Here is an 18330-nt window from a genome sequence, read left to right as displayed (position 1 = left end):
TGACCAGGCGAAAGACTCGTCGCCGCACGACCCCTCAGCTTGTCAGACCCAGGGCGGGAAAAGGGGGCTGTCGGGCAACGCGCTGGGGGCGGGGCGTAAGGCGGGGCCCTGCGGGCGGCGAAGGCGGAGGGGGCGTGTCAGCCCTGCCTCCTCGATGTTGTTGTTGTGGTCTCTTTAAGCCGGCGGGGGAAGGGAAGGGAGGGGAGGGGGGAAGCGGGAGACTCTCGCGATATCAGCCTTGGCGCCGTGACCTCCATGTGAGAGCGGTAGCTGCTGGTAAACACTCCCCGGGGCTCGGACATGGCTCCCGGCGGTGCCCGTTAGACCTGGCCGCGGCGGTTCGCTCCGGACGCTTCTGCTTATTGTGCTGCTCGCGGCCTCGCTTACACGTCGCTGCGGGCGCCCTCGGGCCGACGGGGGCGGGGGTCTGGTCTCCTCGCCCCTGTGAGCGAGGCCGACGGCCTGGGAGGCTCGGGCTGCTCCGCGGCTTTACAATCCTGCCCCGCTGAGCCAAAACAAAGAAGCGGCAGAGGCGCCCCCGCCCCACACGCACCCGGAGAGCGGGCGGGAGCCGCGGCCGGCAGCCTCCCGAGCGGCCGGCAGCCGCGCACCATGTGGATCCAGGTCCGCACCATAGACGGCACCGAGACCCAGACCATCGACGACCTGAGCCGCCTCACCAAGATAGAGTGTCTGCGGGAGAAAATCCAGGAGAGCTTCCGAGTGAGCCCCGAGCGGCAGCGCCTCTTCTACCGGGGCAAGCAGGTGAGGCGGGAACGCCCCCATACCTGCCGCCACCCCCCGCGCTCTTTGTGTGCCCGGGGGCGGCGCTCCGGGCTGCCCGGCCATGCGAGCCGCCGGCTCCGGCTTTTGTTTACTCGCTCTCGCTGGGCCTAGGGCAGCGTGAGGGGTAGGAGAAGCCGAGCAGCCCGGCTCCCCCTTCCTGCGGCTCTGCCGGCCCAGGGACCGGGCGGCGTCCCCGGGAGGAGAGGGTGTCGGACCGACTCCTTTGTGTTTGCTTTCCCTGCTGGACAGCCTCGCGCCTGCCGTGCCCGGGGATGGGAGGAGACGCGGCGGCTCCTCGAGGCTTCCCCCTTGGTGGTGTCCCCGTTGGCTTCAGCAGGGGAGGTGCCTCCCCCGGCTGTGTAGAAAAGCGGCTTCCAGGGCGGAGCGCCGCTTTCAGGCCCCGCACGTGTGTATGTGGCGCGGGGAGGGGGGCCGGGGGCGTGCGCCTGAGCGAGGTGGGGGTCTCTCCTCCCCGGCCTCGCGCCAAGGATTAACGGTTTTGTGGAACTGTTGGGCCTGGCTATGAACCCTCCCCTCTCCTGGGGGCGGGGGGCCGGCTTGCACAGAGGGGGGGGGGGCGCACGTGACTAGACCACGTGGGTACGGGGGGCTCCAAGAAGTCGCCTCTTACGCGCCTTGGCTTTAGTTTCACATGCACGAACTGAATAAGCCTGAGCATAGCTTGCCCCAGCTGGACTTTTGCACCTTGTCTGCACTAGCCTTTCTCTTCCCCTACCTCCTAAACTTCCCGCAGTTGCCGCTTCTCCAGTGGGAGAGCTACCACAGACAAGGTACCAGTGCCTACTGGTGTCATACCAGTTGCATCAGCTGTCCCTGGATTGAACAGTTTGTCAATACTGTGCTTAAAAATCTTTTTGTGAGCTATGCTGTGGCTAGAGCAGGGGTTGGCAACCTTTCAGAAGTGGTGTGCCAGTCTTCATTTATTTACTCTAATTTAAGGTTTTGGGTGTCAGTAATACATTTTAACATTTTTAGAAGGTCTCTTTCTATAAGTCTATAATATATAACTAAACTATTGTTGTATGCAAAGTAAATAAGGTTTTTAAAATGTTTAAGAAGCTTCATTTACAATTAAATTAAAATCCAGAGCCTCCGCAGACCGGTGGCCAGGACTCAGGCAGTGTGAGTCTTGAAAATCAACTCGCGTGCTGCCTTTGGCACGCGTGCCATAGGTTGCCTACCCTGGGCTAGAGCAATGCTAGGTATTGCTGTGTCCAGAGAGGACCTGCCCCTGTCCGTGGCTATAGCTGTAGATGTTATCATCATCATATAGACATAGGGTAGTAGCAAATGAGGTATTCAGGATGCTGCAAGAATAGTAGAGGAAGGGCATAAAAGACAAAAGGAAAGGGAGGTTGGATGTGATGGCACCAGAGATGTACACTTCAGTGTGGTTGAATCTGCTTTTTTTTTTTTTTTTTTTTTTTTAAATAGAGTGGTCTGGGCTACCACTGGATTCAGTGTGGCTCTAACTACTGGCTAGGTTATCTGTCTCTAAGATTAAACTTTAAATTTAACAGATTAGATATGTATTGGTGTGAATAATAGAAATAGTCATAACGAATTGGATATGATATTCGTCGTCAACAGGTGACCTTTAACATGTTTTTCTGTATCTAGTGCTCCATAGAGTGAGGAAATGTCTGTGAAAGATGCTATATAAAGATTGCAATTCCTATGGCAGGAATGTTAATCTGGAAGTTAAAATTTTACTTGAGGATTAAAGTTATAATAATAGTAATTGTGAAGCCAGAAGCTGAAGCAGAGCTTGGAGCAGGTAGAAGTGGGCAGAGTTGGTGTCAGTTTGACCTTTCTTTCAGTCATGTTGATGTCAATACATCTACCCACTTCCTGAAGGGGAGATTGGGGTCTGGCTTGTTGATTGCAGGGACACAGGGCTGGTTAGAGCAGAAAGTCACGGCTTTTGTTTCCACCTTGATTTCCCCCCCCCCCCTTACCTCTCTCTTTATTTCCGCCCTGTGCTACTATGACTGCCTCCCCCCAAACAAAAACAAAACAAAAGCAAAACAGTTCTGTAGGCATTCATTGCTATAGATCCATAAAGGACCCTTGGTAAAAGTGCCTGACCCCATCTGTACTAGAACTTCCACTGTTCCTATAGTTGTGGAAAAGTAAATCTCAGTTTTGCTAGACTGGCTCTTAAAGTGGAGAAGCTTACAGCAGGGTAGAGCCTCCTAAACTTTTGTTTACCTTAGCAAAGGTCACACTTGCTCATGATTGTGTTGTCCTCCTACAGAAGTAAAGTCGGGCTTCCTCCGTGGCTTCCCTTCATCACCTGTTCAACTCAACAGATTAAAATTGAAGTCTTCTAATCTGCGTGTGATTAACTCTTTGCAATTCTACTTTTTAAAGTAATTTAAGAGACACTGGCATGATGCTCAGTAAAGCTGTAGTTGTATCTGAATTTTTTAGTTTGATTTGATTGCAAGTTTTTTAACACTTCTCACATTTTTAAATTTGGTAATATACTTTCTTTCTCTCTCCCCTAAAATTAAACTTCATAGAATTCAGTCTAGATTTGACACTTGCCAATCTAGAACTCATATCAGAGGACTGAAAGAGGAGGTCTCTGAATTAAGGATATGTCTGCACTACAGTGGCACAGCTTTGAGTCTGCAGCTGTGCTGCTGTAACAGCATAGTGTAGATGGCTCCTACATCGACAAGAAGGGGTTTTTCCTGTTGTGTAGTTCATCCACCTCTAAGAGAGGTGATAACTGGGTCTACAGAAGAAATCTTCTGTCGACCTAGCTGCTTCTATGCTGGGGATTAGATTGATATAAATGAAGAGAGCTGGCTGATGGAGTTAGTAGTAGGAAAAGAGGGCAGCCAAACTGCTTTAATACTACTTGAACTAGATGTAATGCTTTCCTAATATTTCTCTTCTGTGTAAGCAATTGCTGTAACTGCCACATTATTTGTAAATTATGAATGGACTCAGAGGTGGCCTTAAATACGAATAGGAGGGTGTCCATCATTTATCTCAAGATGGGAGGAACAAGGAAAGTTTGAGAAACCGTGTTCATACAAAGCAACAGAGAGTCCTGTGGCACCTTTAAGACTAACAGATGTATTGGAGCATAAGCTTTCGTGGGTGAATGCCCATTTCGTCTCGTCAGATGCATAAATAGGAAAGTAGCCTAACAATAAGGGCTTGTCTAAAGAGTGGTTTTTTTTTTTTATACCATTTCACTCTGCCTGGAAACCAAGATAGTTAAATCAGTGTAACTCCCTAATGGGGCAGCAATTATACTGATAGTTATTCATATTGGTATAACTTACTTTGGCAAATCTGTCAAGAGCTCTTCTGGTGGCCCCTTACAGATGGCAGGTACACTTGCAGACAAGCTAAATAAGCATCTCTCTTTTTACCAAAAAAAAAAAAAAAAAAAAAAAAGGTAGCTGAAATTCAAAACTCCTAAGTCAGAGAAACCAAATTTCAAACAGTTCTTAACTCTGCCTCTTGCCCATATGCAGAATTTTATATTGCTGTTCTGTAGGATTAACGTGCAATGTGGAGTTACTAGGGGAATTGTGACTGAATCTTATGTGGCAAATGTGACATTCTGGATGACTTACAGCTTGGGTTACTTTTTTTTATAAGACAAGGTGGTGGAAGTTACTAACCTTTTTTTTTTTTTTTTTTTAATTTGAATGTACAAACTAACTTGAGGTCAAACAAATAGATTCTGGTTCTGAACTCCTTTCCTGCTGGAAGTTAGTTTGTCAGCTGTGCATGTGGAACTGAAAATTGAAGAGACTATCCCTTAAAGTATACGCTGTCAAACATGAGGATGTATGTATTGTGCTCAGTTTAAGAGTTAGTGTCTCTTGTTCGCTTGGTTTCAGCAGTAATGGATGAGTGTATCGTGTTCTGAAAAAAACTAGTCCATTACACTTTGAGACACACATTCTCAAGATAAACTTCCCAAAGCTACTGCAATTCAGGCACATACACTACCATAAACTTAGCTATTGTTGCTTCTTGACATCTCACATTTCCCTTTTGGGCAAGAGCATTAGAACTTTGAGATGTGTAGTAACAAAGGGAGTAAAATTAAGCAGGGGACTGAACCTTTGTGCAGCTAAAGTTTCACACTAAAACATTTGTGTACAAACATGAATTTCTACTGCATTCAGTGTTGTACAGAAGGACATGTGGCAGTATTCATGGCTGCAGTCTATCACTTGTGGCTCACTTCATAAAGGCTCTCAGCAATGTGAAAGAGTTAGGACTCCTTAAATGAGACTCATCTAGGAAATATGTCAAGATATTTAGGAAGTCTGTAGTTATTTCTGCAGACTTGCCTTGTTCTTCCTTACTTGCTAACTTCCTGGTTTATGAAGTCTTAAGACTTTTTTTAAAAAACTAGTCCCTTTGTGCCCCTGACTTAGAAAAGAGCCTGGATGGGAGTTCAGTTTTTCCTGCTTGTTTAACCTTAAATGTTAGGCCTGTAAAGTCTTGTGTGTTCTGGTTTTATTGGAGGACTTCTGTGAGGTCTCAGTTGTTTATGGTGCGCTTTCTCTGCTTAATGGACAAGGTTGGGGTGTAAAATCAAGAAAGGCCCCCTTTATCCAAAATGTGAAAGGGGGCGGGGAGGAGAACAAGCTTTGAACAATTAATATATCCTTTCCTTTTGATTACTGAATTTTCACCCTGGGCTCATGGTGTCACCATTTTACTTATTCCTGTCAGTCTTCCATCAAAGACCGGATCTGAGTTTCTCATGTAAACAGAAAAAAAATTGAAAACCTTTTCAGGCTAGCTTTTTATGTAAAAGCCCATCTTTGGATATTTAAGTAATACTGGTTTCAGAGTAGCAGCCGTGTTAGTCTGTATCCGCAAAAAGAACAGGAGTACTTGTGGCACCTTAGAGACTAACAAATTTATTAGAGCATAAGCTTTCGTGGGTTGTAGCCACAAGTACTCCTGTTCTTTTTAAGTAATACTGTTAGGGCTGTATATGTTTTCAACAGCTACTTTCCAAGAGAGGGTAATGTGGTCTAATTTCTCTGTATAGTGCAAGTAAAATGTACCTTTCAAGGTCAGATGTGTAGGAGGAATGTAGCATGACAGTTTTTTCTGCAGAAACAACTCAAAATCCCTACTTACAGTTATAGAATCATAGAATATCAGGGTTGGAAGGGACCTCAGGAGGAAAAGCAGGAAACCTCTAAGGAAGGAGATTCCACCACCTCCCTAGGTAACCCATTCCAGTGCTTCACCACCCTCCTAGTGCAAAAGTTTTTCCTAATATCCAACCTAAACCTCCCCCACTGCAACTTGAGACCATTACTCCTTGTTCTGTCATCTGGTACCACTGAGAACAGTCTAGATCCATCCTCTTTGGAACCGCCTTTCAGGTAGTTGAAAGCAGCTATCAAATCCCCCCCCATTCTTCTCTTCTGCAGACTAAACAATCCCAGTTCCTTCAACCTCTCCTCGTAAGTCATGTGCTCCAGCCCCTTAATCATTTTTGTTGCTCTCTGCTGTACTCTTTCTAATTTTTCCACATCCTTCTTGTAGTGTGGGGCCCAAAACTGGACAGAGTACTCCAGATGAGGCCTCACCAGTGTCGAATAGAGGGGAATGATCACGTCCCTCGAGCTGCTGGCAATGCCCCTACTTATACAGCCCAAAATACCGTTAGCCTTCTCGGCAACAAGGGCACACTGTCGACTCATATCCAGCTTCTCGTCCACTGTAACCCCTAGGTCCTTTTCTGCAGATTTATGTTCGAGTCTGCAGAAGTTGGTCATGGCAATTTATTACAGGTCTCTATGTAGCTAGCAAGCAATTCAGAATCTGTATTGCAAGAAATATTATCTGAGTCCCCTCCCTTTCTGTGGTACACTACTGCAGTACTTCTTATTAAAAAAAAAAAAAAAAAAATCACTTGGAGTAATATGGGTAATCCTGTACTTTAAAAGGCATAAATTGCTTCTTTGCTTTAAACAGTAAGATAGCTTTCTTTGTCAAATACATCATATTTGATTTGTATAGAACTGTTGATTAAGATTCCAAAAATTCTTATTTTAGTAAATTGGTTGTGGCCTGTGTGTGCACTGAAGTTTATTGTAAATAATTATAACTAACAGTTCAAGAATATCTTACTAACAATTTGTACTGCAAAAATGCTAAATGTATTTTACAGGAAATGGCAAAATGCTTGTATACCCAAGTAAAAGTTTTTTGTAATGGAAGTAAAGGAGATCTTGGTTTCAATAGACTTACTCTGCACACTTTTTTAGAACTAAATACAGTAAACTATTTTCAAAGAACCAAACTCTGATCGTTGTGGGATCCCTAGCTTCAGTTATAATTCTGGAAAAACAAGCAGTAAAAAATGTTGAGGTTTAAGCTTGAAAACTTGCCACAAAACTTAAACTGATCCACAAGTCTGCACAGGAATTAAAACAAATTCCTGCTGCAAAATTGGGTTTGTACAACTGAAACTTACATGGTATCCTACTTTGAGTTATTACTTCAGATCACAAAATACTAAGGTTACTTCAGTATGAGAGATTGGTTTTGGGATATGGAATTGTCAGGTTTCCTGGTTAAAATCTTATCTAGGCTGGAAACTAACTTGCATCTCACTGTTGCATGAGCTGTTTGGCTCATGAGAGATTAGTGGATATCTGTCCATATTACAGAAACAATCAGCAAAACTGGCATCCTTCATGGTGATCTTATCAGTGGTCAAATATGGAAGGGAGTTGCAGTCTACAGTACAATATTAATTCGAAATTATTCTATTTGAATTTTTGGAAGCGATTTTATACATTTGGTGTTGTGTGTCCCCACTAAAGCACGTGAATTCGGCGGAGTGCGTTCACAGTACTGAGGCTAGCATCGAATGTCAGAGTGGTGCACTGTGGGTAGCTTTCCTGCAGTCCCTGCCGCCCATTGGAATTCTGGATTAAGCTCCCAGTGCATGATGGGGGCAAAAACATTCTCGCGGGTGTTTCTGGGTGTGTGTTGTCACTAGCTCCTCCCTCCGTGAAAGCTACGGCAGATGCCATACTGCCAGCAGACGGTGCAGTACGGTGCACCGCCTGTCTCCTGGTACTACGAATCCACCTCGCACGTCCTCTCTTCTTTCTATCTACTCTTTTTCTAACCATTTCCCTCCTTTTTTCGGCTATCGTGAACTGAGCCGCACAGCTTCCGCCGCAAACTCTGCTCTCCCGCTCTTGCAGCTCTAGCGAGCTTCCCGCCTCCGTGAAAGCTACAGAAGACAACCATTTCCTGCCTTTTATCAACCATCTTGAACCGAACAGCTCTCCTACATTTCACGCCCTTTTTCCAGGATTACCCGTGCAGGCGCCATAGCACGGCAAGCATGGAGCCTGCGCAGATCTCAGCTGCAGTTTTGATCATTGTAAATACCTCGCGCATTATCCAGCAGTATGTGCAGTACCTGCAAAACCGGCCGATGAAGCGACAACAGCGTGATGACTATGCTGATGAGGACATGGACACAGACGTTCCTAGAAGCACGGCATGTGGCGATTGGGAGATCATGGTGGTGTTGGGCCAGGTTCATGCTGTGGAATGCCGATTCTGGGCCTGGGAAACAAGCACAGACTGGTGGGACCGTATAGTGTTGCAGGTCTGGGATGATTTCCAGTGGCTGCAAAACTTTCGTATGCGTAGGGACACTTCCATGGAACTTTGTGACTTGCTGTCCCCTGCCCTGAAGCGCAAAGACACCAAAATGAGAGCAGCCCCCACAGTTGAGAAGCGAGTGGCCGTAGCACGGTGGAAGCTTGCAGCACCTGACAGCTACCGGTCAGTCGGGAATCAGTTTGGAATGGGCAAATCTACTGTGGGGGCTGCTGTGCTGCAAGTAGCCAATGCAATCATTGACCAGCTGCTATCAAGGGTAGTGACTTTGGGAAATGTGCAGACCGTTGTGGATGGCTTTAATGCGCTGGGGTTCCCTAACTGCGGCGGGGCGATAGACGGAACGCATATCCCTATCTTGGCCCCGGCACACCAGGGCTGCCAGTACGTAAACCGCAAGGGGTACTTTTCCATGGTGCTCCAAGCTCTGGTTGATCACAAGGGACGTTTCACCTACATCAACGTGGGGTGGCAGGGAAAGGTGCATGACGCTCGCATCTTCAGGAACTCTGGTCTGTTTGAACAGCTGCAGGAAGGGACTTACTTCCCAGACCAGAAAATTACTGTTGGGGATGTTGAAATGCCTATAGATATCCTCGGGGACCCAGCCTACCTCTTAATGCCATGGCTCATGAAGCCGTACACCGGCACCCTGGACAGTAGTAAGGAGCAGTTCAACTATAGGCTGCACAAGTGCAGAATGGTGGTAGAATGTGCTTTTGGACATTTGAAGGGCGCTGGCGCAGTTTACTGACTCGGTTAGATCTCAGCACAACCAATATTCCAATTGTAATTGCTGCTTGTTGTTTGTTTGCTCCACAATATCTGTGAGATTAGGGGGGAGATGTTTATGGCGGGGTGGGAGGCTGAGGCAAATCACCTGGCCGCTTATTACTCACAGCCAGACACCAGGGCAATTAGAAGAGCACACCAGGAAGCGCTGCACATCAGAGAAGCTTTGAAAGCCAGTTTCATGACTGGCCAGGATACAGTGTGATAGTTGTTTTGTTTCTCCTGAAGTTACCCACCCTATATATATATATATATATATATATATATATATAAATATATATAAATTAATAAAGGAAATAAAGTCACAATTGTTTAAAAACCCTTCTTTCTTTATTGCACAACACATTGAGAGAAATCAGAAGGTAGACTGGGGAAGCGGGGGTGGTATTGGGTTAGGGGTGTGGAGGAGGAGGGAAGGACAAGTCCAGAAACCAAATCAAAAGTTCGCATATGCCAGCTTTCTGCTGCTTGGGCGATCCTCTGGGGTTGAGTATGTGGGTCCCCGTAGCCTCTCCCCTAGTGTTCTTGGGCGTCTGGGTGAGGAGGCTATGGAACTTGAGGAGGAGAGAGGGCGGTTATATGGGGGCTGCAGTGGCAGTCTGTGGTCTTGCTGCCTTTCCTGCATTAGATCCACCATACAGTGCAGCATGTCAGTTTGCTCCCCTATGAGCTTGACCATAGCATCCTGCCTGCTCTCATCACATGGTGTTCTGCTTCTTCCTCATTCATTTCAATGCTTTCAAACTGCTGGGCCCCCTTTCCCATAGCAAGCAATGCCTGGTGGGTTTGCCATATAAAAGGAGGGGCCTGCGAGCTCTCTAGGATGATCGCTTCACACAACACCCTCCCCCCGTCCCCGCACCCACCGCTTGGCTCTGAGCAGGGATGAGCCCTTTAAACTAAATGCGAACAGCCCAGCGCGGCTGGGTTCTCCTTCTCTCTCTCTCTCTTCCCCCATCCCCCCATATCACCCGATCAGGCTCTCACTCACCAGAAGTATCTTCTCCAGGGTCATGGTCCGGGAGCCCGCCTTGGGAGTGGGGGAAGGCTACTGGCTCCAGCGTTAAGAATAGTTTCTGGCTGGGGGGGAAAACGGATTCCCCACTTGCCACCTATGCATTGTCCTCCTCCTCTTCGTCCTCCAGTAACTCATCCTCCTCGCTCTGTGCAACTCACCCCCTTGCAGGTGTCGACGGACAGTGGTTGGGTAGTGGTGGCGTCACCCCCCCATAACTGCATGCAGCTCACGGTAGAAGCGGAATGTATCGGGCTGTGACCCAGAGCGCCCGTTCGCCTCCCTGGCTTTTTGGTACGCTTGCCTGAGCTCCTTGATTTTTTGTATGACATTGCTCTGTGTCCCTGGAGTAGCCTCTTTCAGTCATGGCCCTGGAGACTTTAGTGTACGTATTTGCATTCCCTTTTTTTTGAACGTAGTTCTGCCAGAACAGATTTGTCTCCCCAACATGCGATGAAATCTAGTGCCTCCCGTTTGGACCATGCTGGAACTCGTCTGTGAATCCGGGACTGTGTGATATCTTGTGATGGACTCTGCATAGTCGCCTGTGATGGTGGACTGTGCTGATGGTGACCAAACAGGAAATGAAATTCAAAAGTTCCCAGGGCTTTTCCTGCCCACCTGGCTAGTGCATTGGAGTTGAGTGTGTTGTCCAGAGTGGTCACAAGGGAGCATTCTGGGATAGCTCTCGGAGGCCAATAACGTCGAATTGCGTCCACAATACCTTTAACCCGGGATTGTGATCTCAATTTAAGCACTACTCCACTTGCTGAGGTGGAGTACAGAAATCGGATTAAAGAGCCCTTTAAATAGAAAAAAATGGTTTGATCGTGTGGACGGAATCAATTAAAAAAAAAATAAATAACTCGGCTAATTCCGAAATAACTGACTAGTGTAGACCAGACCTTACACATCTCCAGTACAGGATTGAGGCAAGTAGGGTGGCAGGATAGGAAATTGTGCATACTGCTATAGAGGCGGTTTTCAAACTTATTTTCTGGTGATGCAGTTGAAGAAAATTGTTGATGCCCGTGACCCAACGGAGCTGGGGATGAGGGGTTTGGGGTGTGGGAGGGGGCTCTGGGCTGGGGCAGGGGGTTGGGGTGTGGGAGGGAGTCAGGGCTCTGGGCTGGGGGTGCAGGCGCTGAGGTGGGTCTGGGGATGAGGGGTTTGGGATGTGGGGGAGCTCAGGTCTGGGGCAGGGGGATTGGGGTGTGGAGTTGCCTCAGGTGGCTCCCAGTTAGTGGTGCAACGGGGGTGCTAAGGTAGGCTTCCTACCTGTCCTGCCACCGTGGACTGTGCTGCGCCCTGAAAAGCGGACAGCAGCAGGTCCGGCTCCTAGGCAGAGGCGCGCAGGTGGCTCCGTCCGGCTCTCACTCGCAGGCACTGCCTGCCTTTCTTCTCTTCCCCCCCCCCCCCCAGCCAATGGGAGTGTGGAGCCGGTGCTCGGGGTGGGGGTAGCACATGGAGCCCTGGGGCCCCCCGCCTATGAGCCAGACCTGCTGATGGCCACTTCCGGGGCGCAGCGTGGTGTCAGGATAGATGGGGACTAGCTTGCCTTAGCCAGGCAGCACTGCTGACAGGACTTTGAATGGCCCAGTCAGCAGTGCTGACCAGAGCCGCCATGACCCAGTGCCTTACATTCTGCAACCCAGTACTGGGTCGCAACCCACAGTTTGAAAACCCCTGTGCTATGGGATGTGGTGTTGTTGATCAGGACTATAGAATGAAAAAAAAATTACAATAAAGTTCAGTTTGTAACACTTTCAAAGAAAATATTCCAAATGTAAACACAGGCAAGACTGTGTCTTAGTGATTCTGCAGACGCTTCCATGTTGCCATTGCTGCTTTGAGGCTCAGAGCTATCTCAACTTCATTCTGATGCTGCTTGAGACTACAACCTATTGGGCATTTGTGAAACCATCAACCATGACAACTTAACCTTGCTGCCATATTGGAGGGTAGGGAGGGGGGGGGGGGGAGAAGAACTACATGGGGCTTTGACTTCAATAGGAAGAAAGGCGTGCTAATGTATTAGCGAATGCGTAACTTAACAAGAGGTAAAATCCTAGTGGTGGCAAGGCAGTTCATAGCTAATGAGTTAGTAAGTGAAGTTAAAACTAAACTCATAATCTTTGCTCCTGAAAGTTAGCAGGTAGAGTTAAAATGAAGACATTGATAGGCTGGGGGCACGAGTATATAATCTGTGATCCTGCCCCGCCTTCTCTGCTCTCTATACACCCACCTACCCTTCTCATTACACCTTTGGATAAAAATAAGGCTGCTTCTTCTGTGCAGCCTGGGTTCTATCAGCAGGAGCGTGGAGAGTACAAGAGAGACTCCTGCTCTCCGTTTTGGTGCCTGGCACCACAGCAACCCCTTGGTGCCAGAAGGAACAATTCTAGGGAAAGTCCTGCTCTCTGCCCCTGCAGTCCTGTGCTGGAACATGTACTATGCAGACAAGTTCTCCTGAGATGCTATCTGTCAAACTCTTAAGTCTACTGAGCATTTGCAAACACATTTTCAAAGGCTCATAACTTGGGTGAATTTTCATGAAGACAGCATAAAGCTCTTGTCCCAACAACGAGGCAGACTTCTTCCTTTCCAAGTTCCAGTCCTCGTTCCAAAGCATGGATGGGCTAGAGCTTCTGAATGAAATGGTTGTGAGAACTATTGTATTTTCCCCTAATTTTGTTTTTGGAAATTGCTTGACCATTTTAGCTGAAACTTTAAAAATAAAGTGCCTTGCATGGTGACAGGTTTCAGAGTGGTAGCTGTGTTAGTCTGTATCAGCAAAAACAACGAGTACTTGTGGCACCTTAGAAACTAACAAATTTATTTGGGCATAAGCTTTCCTGGGCTAAAACCCACTTCATCAGATGCATGGAGTGGAAAATACAGTAGACCGGTAGGTAGGTATATATAAAAATAAAAAAGTGTGTGTGTACACACACACACACACTACATGCAAAGATGGGAGTTACCTTACAGTGTGTGTGTGTGTGGGGGGGGGGAGGGTCAGTGCTAATGAGACAATTCAAGTGGAAGTGGGCTATTCTCAATAGTAGAATACTCCTCCTGAAGGTCGAAACAACAGATTGGCCTTTTACATAGAGTGCTTTCGCCGACGTGCACAGGCTGAAATTGTGGAAAAGCAGCATCACTTGCCCCAAAACCTCAGCCGTGCAGAACACAACGCCATCCACAGCCTCAGAAACAACTCTGACATCATAATCAAAAAGACTGACAATGGAGGTGCTGTCGTCATCATGAATAGGTCAGAATATGAACAAGAGGCTGCTAGGCAACTCTCTAACACCACATTCTATAGGCCATTACTCTCTGATCCCACTGAGGGTTACCAAAAGAAACTACACCATCTGCTCAAGAAACTCCCTGAAGGAGCACAAGAACAAATCTACACAGACACACCCCTAGAGCCCCAAGATCCATAAACCTGGGAATCCTAGATGCTCCATCATCTCTGGCATTAGCCAGACAATCCTGCTGTCAGGGTGCCATGTTGACTCTCTCCTCAGGCCCTACGCTACTAGCACTTCCAGCCCCCCACCGCCCCGCCTTGGTAAGGCAACTCCCATCTTTTCATGTACTGTGTGTATATATACCTGTCTACTGTATTTTCCACTCCATGAATCTGATGAAGTGGGTTTTAGCCCACGAAAGCTTATGCCCAAATAAATTTGTTAGTCTCTAAGGTGCCACAAGTACTCCTTGTTTTTAATTTTTTTTTTGCCTCAGGCAGAGAGCCAGCATGGGGAAACTTCAGCTTAGCTAGTTAAAATTTAGCTAAGTTTTAAGCAACTAAAAACAGGGTCTTAAAGTGGGAAGCATTTGCCAACTATAACCATAGGTAGCACTATCATCTCCAGCTATAATTTGTTAGATTGTGGTAGTTGCAAGAGCCCAAAGGTCCAGCTGGATTAGTACTGTACTACAGTATACTTGAAACAGGATTGACAGTGAATTAATGCTGAGGTTAATGGCCATTTAGGTAGGACAATAGGTTCAAACTATGCAATTCAGGGGGGGTTGCACTGAAAAATCAATTGCTTCTATGGCCTGGTCTACACTAACACCCCAATTCGATCTAAGGCACGCAACTTCAGCTACGTGAATAATGTAGCTGAAGTCGACATACCTTAGTTCGAATTTACCGCGGTCCACACGCGGCAGGCAGGCTCCCCCGTCGACTCCGCGGTACTCCTCTCGCTGAGGTGGAGTACCGCAGTCGACGGCGAGCACTTCCTGGTTCGAATTATCGCGTCCAGACCAGACGCGATAAATCGAACCCGGAAGTTCGATTGCCAGCCGTCGAACTACCGCGGTAGTGTAGACATACCCTATGTTAACAAATAACTCTGCAATCAAAATGCAACCTATTTCTCTTGGAAATTGGCCAAACCTTTCTGAAATGTAATTATCCTTAGTGGTATTTGGCATCAGTCTCTATAGATACCTGAAAATATACTTTGTAAGACACACATATATAATATAATAGACACTTAGGCTCTAAGAGTAAAATGTCTTGTAGATGAGAACTTAAGCATGTGGAAAATGCAATGAACATGCCTAATACACTACAAGTACTATTTGTGCTGCAGTTAAAGCTGAGCTTCACGTTTTATTAATCACTCATGGTAATGGTCTTATAAATGAACATTCTTTAGGGGCTGCAATTTGAGAAACAGTAAAGTGTTAATCACTTTACTTGCACAGTACTAGGTTTTAGGAAGAAATGTCAATTGTCTGTGAAACATAGAATCATACTTTAAAGTTGCTTTTTAAATAAGTATCCAAACCTAGTCTGCTCTGGCTAGTTAGTTCACACAAGTTAAATCTAGAACAGACTTATGGGGGGTGCATGGCTCAGTACTGATAAGTGGATGGTAAGTCTTGTTTAAGTCACTGAATTTGGGCCCCGATTAGTGGTGGTCAGATGTTGCTCTCTCATAGCTTCCAGAGTGTAGTCACCACTTGCTTCTCCGCTGTGAATGCAGCTCTCATTCTGGTGTCTGGGGCAAGCTTGGCACACAGATTCGGATATGAAAAGCCACATTTCTGGAAGTTCTGCAGCCACTGGTCGTCCCTTCATTATTGTGTGTTCCCACCAGTCAGTGCTCCTTTCTCAGGCCCAGAAGTGGCACTCCACTGTATGCAACTGCTCTGAACAGCACCAGCACCCTTGAATTGTTTTGCTGTGTCCCTCAGCAGGCTGTCCTCTGATAAATTGTCATGTCTCCCATTGTTGTGATGCTTCCTGTGATCTGCAAATACAGGAGAATCATGTGTCCTGTGTTTGCAGCATTCATGAGAATAGTGTTCTGGTCTGTGGGCTCTGTGCCTCAGTCAGATGGGAGACAGCAAAAATGCTATGTGGGTTAGTGGGATTTAAAAAAAAAAAAAAGTCCATAAAAATATGGGATATGGATGGCATGATGGGATGGAGAATGTAGCTTCCAGAGATCCCTGGGTCAGTCATTTCTTTCTAACACATACCAAAAGCTTCTCAAAAGACATTGTACTGGAATGCAGCGTGGTGATACACTAGGATACCTACCCATGGTGCACCACACTTTGCATCAACACCTCTGCTCTGAAAGAAACCGTACACCCTAGCTTATTGCTTACACATAGCACTTATATTTATTACAAAAACAAGAACAAATCTTAGATGCTCACAATAGCAACTAAAAATATTGGAAACATGATTACATATATGCGTAGCACAGACATAAGCTGCCAAATATGCTTGTGCCTGAGTAATATACAAACCTCAGCAGCTGTATGCTGATGTAACTCACCAAAGTTTGTAGTGTAGATATGGTCTAAGTCAGTGGGAGATAAAGATCCTCTGCAAGGTGCTGAGTTCCCTTAAGACAGTTATGTTGCTTCTGGGCTACGGTTTTTAGGTGACTAAGGGTATGTCTACACTACGAGAGTAGTTCGATTTTACTTTAATCGAATATGTGGAATCGATATTGCAAAGTCGAACGTGTGTGTCCACACTAAGGACAGTAATTCGACTTTGTGAGTCCACACTAACGGGGCAAGCGTCGACATTGGAAGCGGTGCACTGTGGGCAGCTATCCCCACAGTTCCCGCAGTCCCCGCTGCCCATTGGAATTATGGGTCGAGCCGCCAATGCCTTCTGGGTAAAAAAATGTGTCGAGGGTGCCTTTGGGTCAGTGTCGTCATCCGTCCGTCACTACCGCCGTCCCTCCCGCCCTGAAAGCGCCGGCGGGAAATCAGTTCGCGCACTTTTCTGGTCAGTGACAGCGCGGACGCCACAGCACTGCGATCATGGACCACGCTGCGACCATCGCTGCAGTTGTGGCCGTTCTCAACACCTCGCAGCTTATCATACACCTTTCCCTGAGGCAGATGCGGAGAAATCGGGCGAGGAGGCTACGGCACCGCCGTGAGGGCCTGAAGTCGGAGAGTAGCACAGAGCTGTCAGAAACCAAGAGACCCAGGGCCCAGGACATCACGGTGGCAATGGGTCATGTGGATATTGTGGAACGGCGATTCTGGGCCCGGGAACCAAGCACGGACTGGTGGGACTGCATAGTGCTGCAGGTCTGGGACGAATCCCAGTGGCTGCGAAACTTTTGCATGCGGAAGGGGACTTTCCTCGAACTTTGTGAGTTGCTGTCCCCTGCCCTGAAGCGCAATGACACCCGGATGCGAGCAGCCCTGACTGTCCAGAAGCGAGTGGCCATAGCTCTCTGGAAGCTTGCAACGCCAGACAGCTACCGGTCAGTCGCGAACCACTTTGGTGTGGGCAAATCTACCGTGGGGGTTGTTGTGATGCAAGTAGCCAACGCAATCGTTAAGGTAGTGCTCTCAAAGGTAGTGACCCTGGGAAACGCGCAGGTCATCATAGATGGCTTTGCCGCGATGGGATTCCCAAACTGCGGTGGGGCTATCGATGGGACTCACATCCCTATCCTGGGACCGGACCACCAGGCCAGCCAGTACATCAACAGAAAGGGCTACTTTTCAATGGTGCTGCAAGCACTAGTGGACCATAGGGGACGTTTTACAAACATCAACGTCGGATGGCCGGGCAAGGTTCATGACGCTCGCGTGTTCAGGAACTCTGGTCTGTTTAGACGGCTGCAGGAAGGTATTTACTTCCCGGACCACAAAATAAGTGTTGGGGATGTGGAGATGCCTACAGTGATCCTCGGGGACCCAGCCTACCCGCTAATGCCCTGACTCATGAAGCCCTATACTGGCGCCCTGGACACAGAAAAAGAACTGTTCAACTACCGTCTGAGCAAGTGCAGAATGGTGGTGGAGTGTGCTTTTGGCCGTCTCAAAGGGAGATGGAGAAGCTTACTGACTCGCTGTGATCTCAGCGAAACCAATATCCCCATTGTTATAGCAGCTTGCTGTGTGCTCCACAATCTCTGTGAGAGCAAGGGGGAGACCTTTATGGCGGGGTGGGAGGTTGAGGCAAATAGCCTGGCTGCTGATTACGCCCAGCCAGACAGCCGGGCGATTAGAAGATCCTAGCGGGACGCGCTGTGCATCCGGGAGGCTTTGAAAGCAAGGTTCCAGACTGAGCAGGGTAACCAGTGACTGTTAAGTTTGTGGACACAGAAGCTGAACCTCCAGTTACATACCCCCTTCACCCCCTTCCCAAAAAATAAAATCAGTTCTATTTTGTCAATGAACACCGTTGTCTTTATTACTGTTTTCGCTGGAATGTTTTAAACCGGGGACGCAGACTGTGGCGGGGGGCGGGTTTAGTGTTCTGATGCAAATGATGCTTCTAAACTCCAGGAATGACAGGCTCCGCAGTGGTGGACTGGTTGTTTCAACGGAGCCTGCCAGCACTCCTGGGCGGAACTGCGTGTATGTGTCAGCTATGTGAGTTTCTGCCTGGGGGAGGAGGGTTACAGATCCCCTGCTGCGTGGCTCTGTGATCCAGGATAAGGACCGCAGCATAAGATCTGTAACTGCCCTCCCCCGCCACAAAGTCACAGAGCAACCCCCCCCCCCCCCCCCAGGAGATGAAAACCACCTCCCAGACTGACCAG

At 47.7% G+C, this 18330-nt stretch overlaps 1 protein-coding gene across 1 annotated transcript in view; it reads left to right on the top strand.

The window, feature by feature from the left end:
• The first annotated feature begins 252 nt into the window (after positions 1 to 252).
• LOC113405332 (E3 ubiquitin-protein ligase UHRF2-like) overlaps positions 253 to 18330 on the top strand; it is a 180843-nt gene continuing 162765 nt past the window's right edge. Inside the window, exon 1 of the mRNA XM_029914333.1 lies at positions 253 to 765. Coding sequence (XP_029770193.1) covers positions 613 to 765 — 153 coding nt within the window. The 5' untranslated portion in view covers positions 253 to 612. The remainder of the gene's footprint in view (positions 766 to 18330) is intronic.

This window comes from Terrapene carolina, unplaced genomic scaffold (assembly GCF_002925995.2).
Source record: "Terrapene carolina triunguis isolate 2854851 unplaced genomic scaffold, T_m_triunguis-2.0 Scaffold35098, whole genome shotgun sequence".
Classification (NCBI taxonomy): domain Eukaryota; kingdom Metazoa; phylum Chordata; order Testudines; family Emydidae; genus Terrapene; species Terrapene triunguis.
The sequence above is the reverse complement of the archived record's forward strand: the minus strand, read 5'-3'. Positions and strand labels throughout refer to the sequence as shown.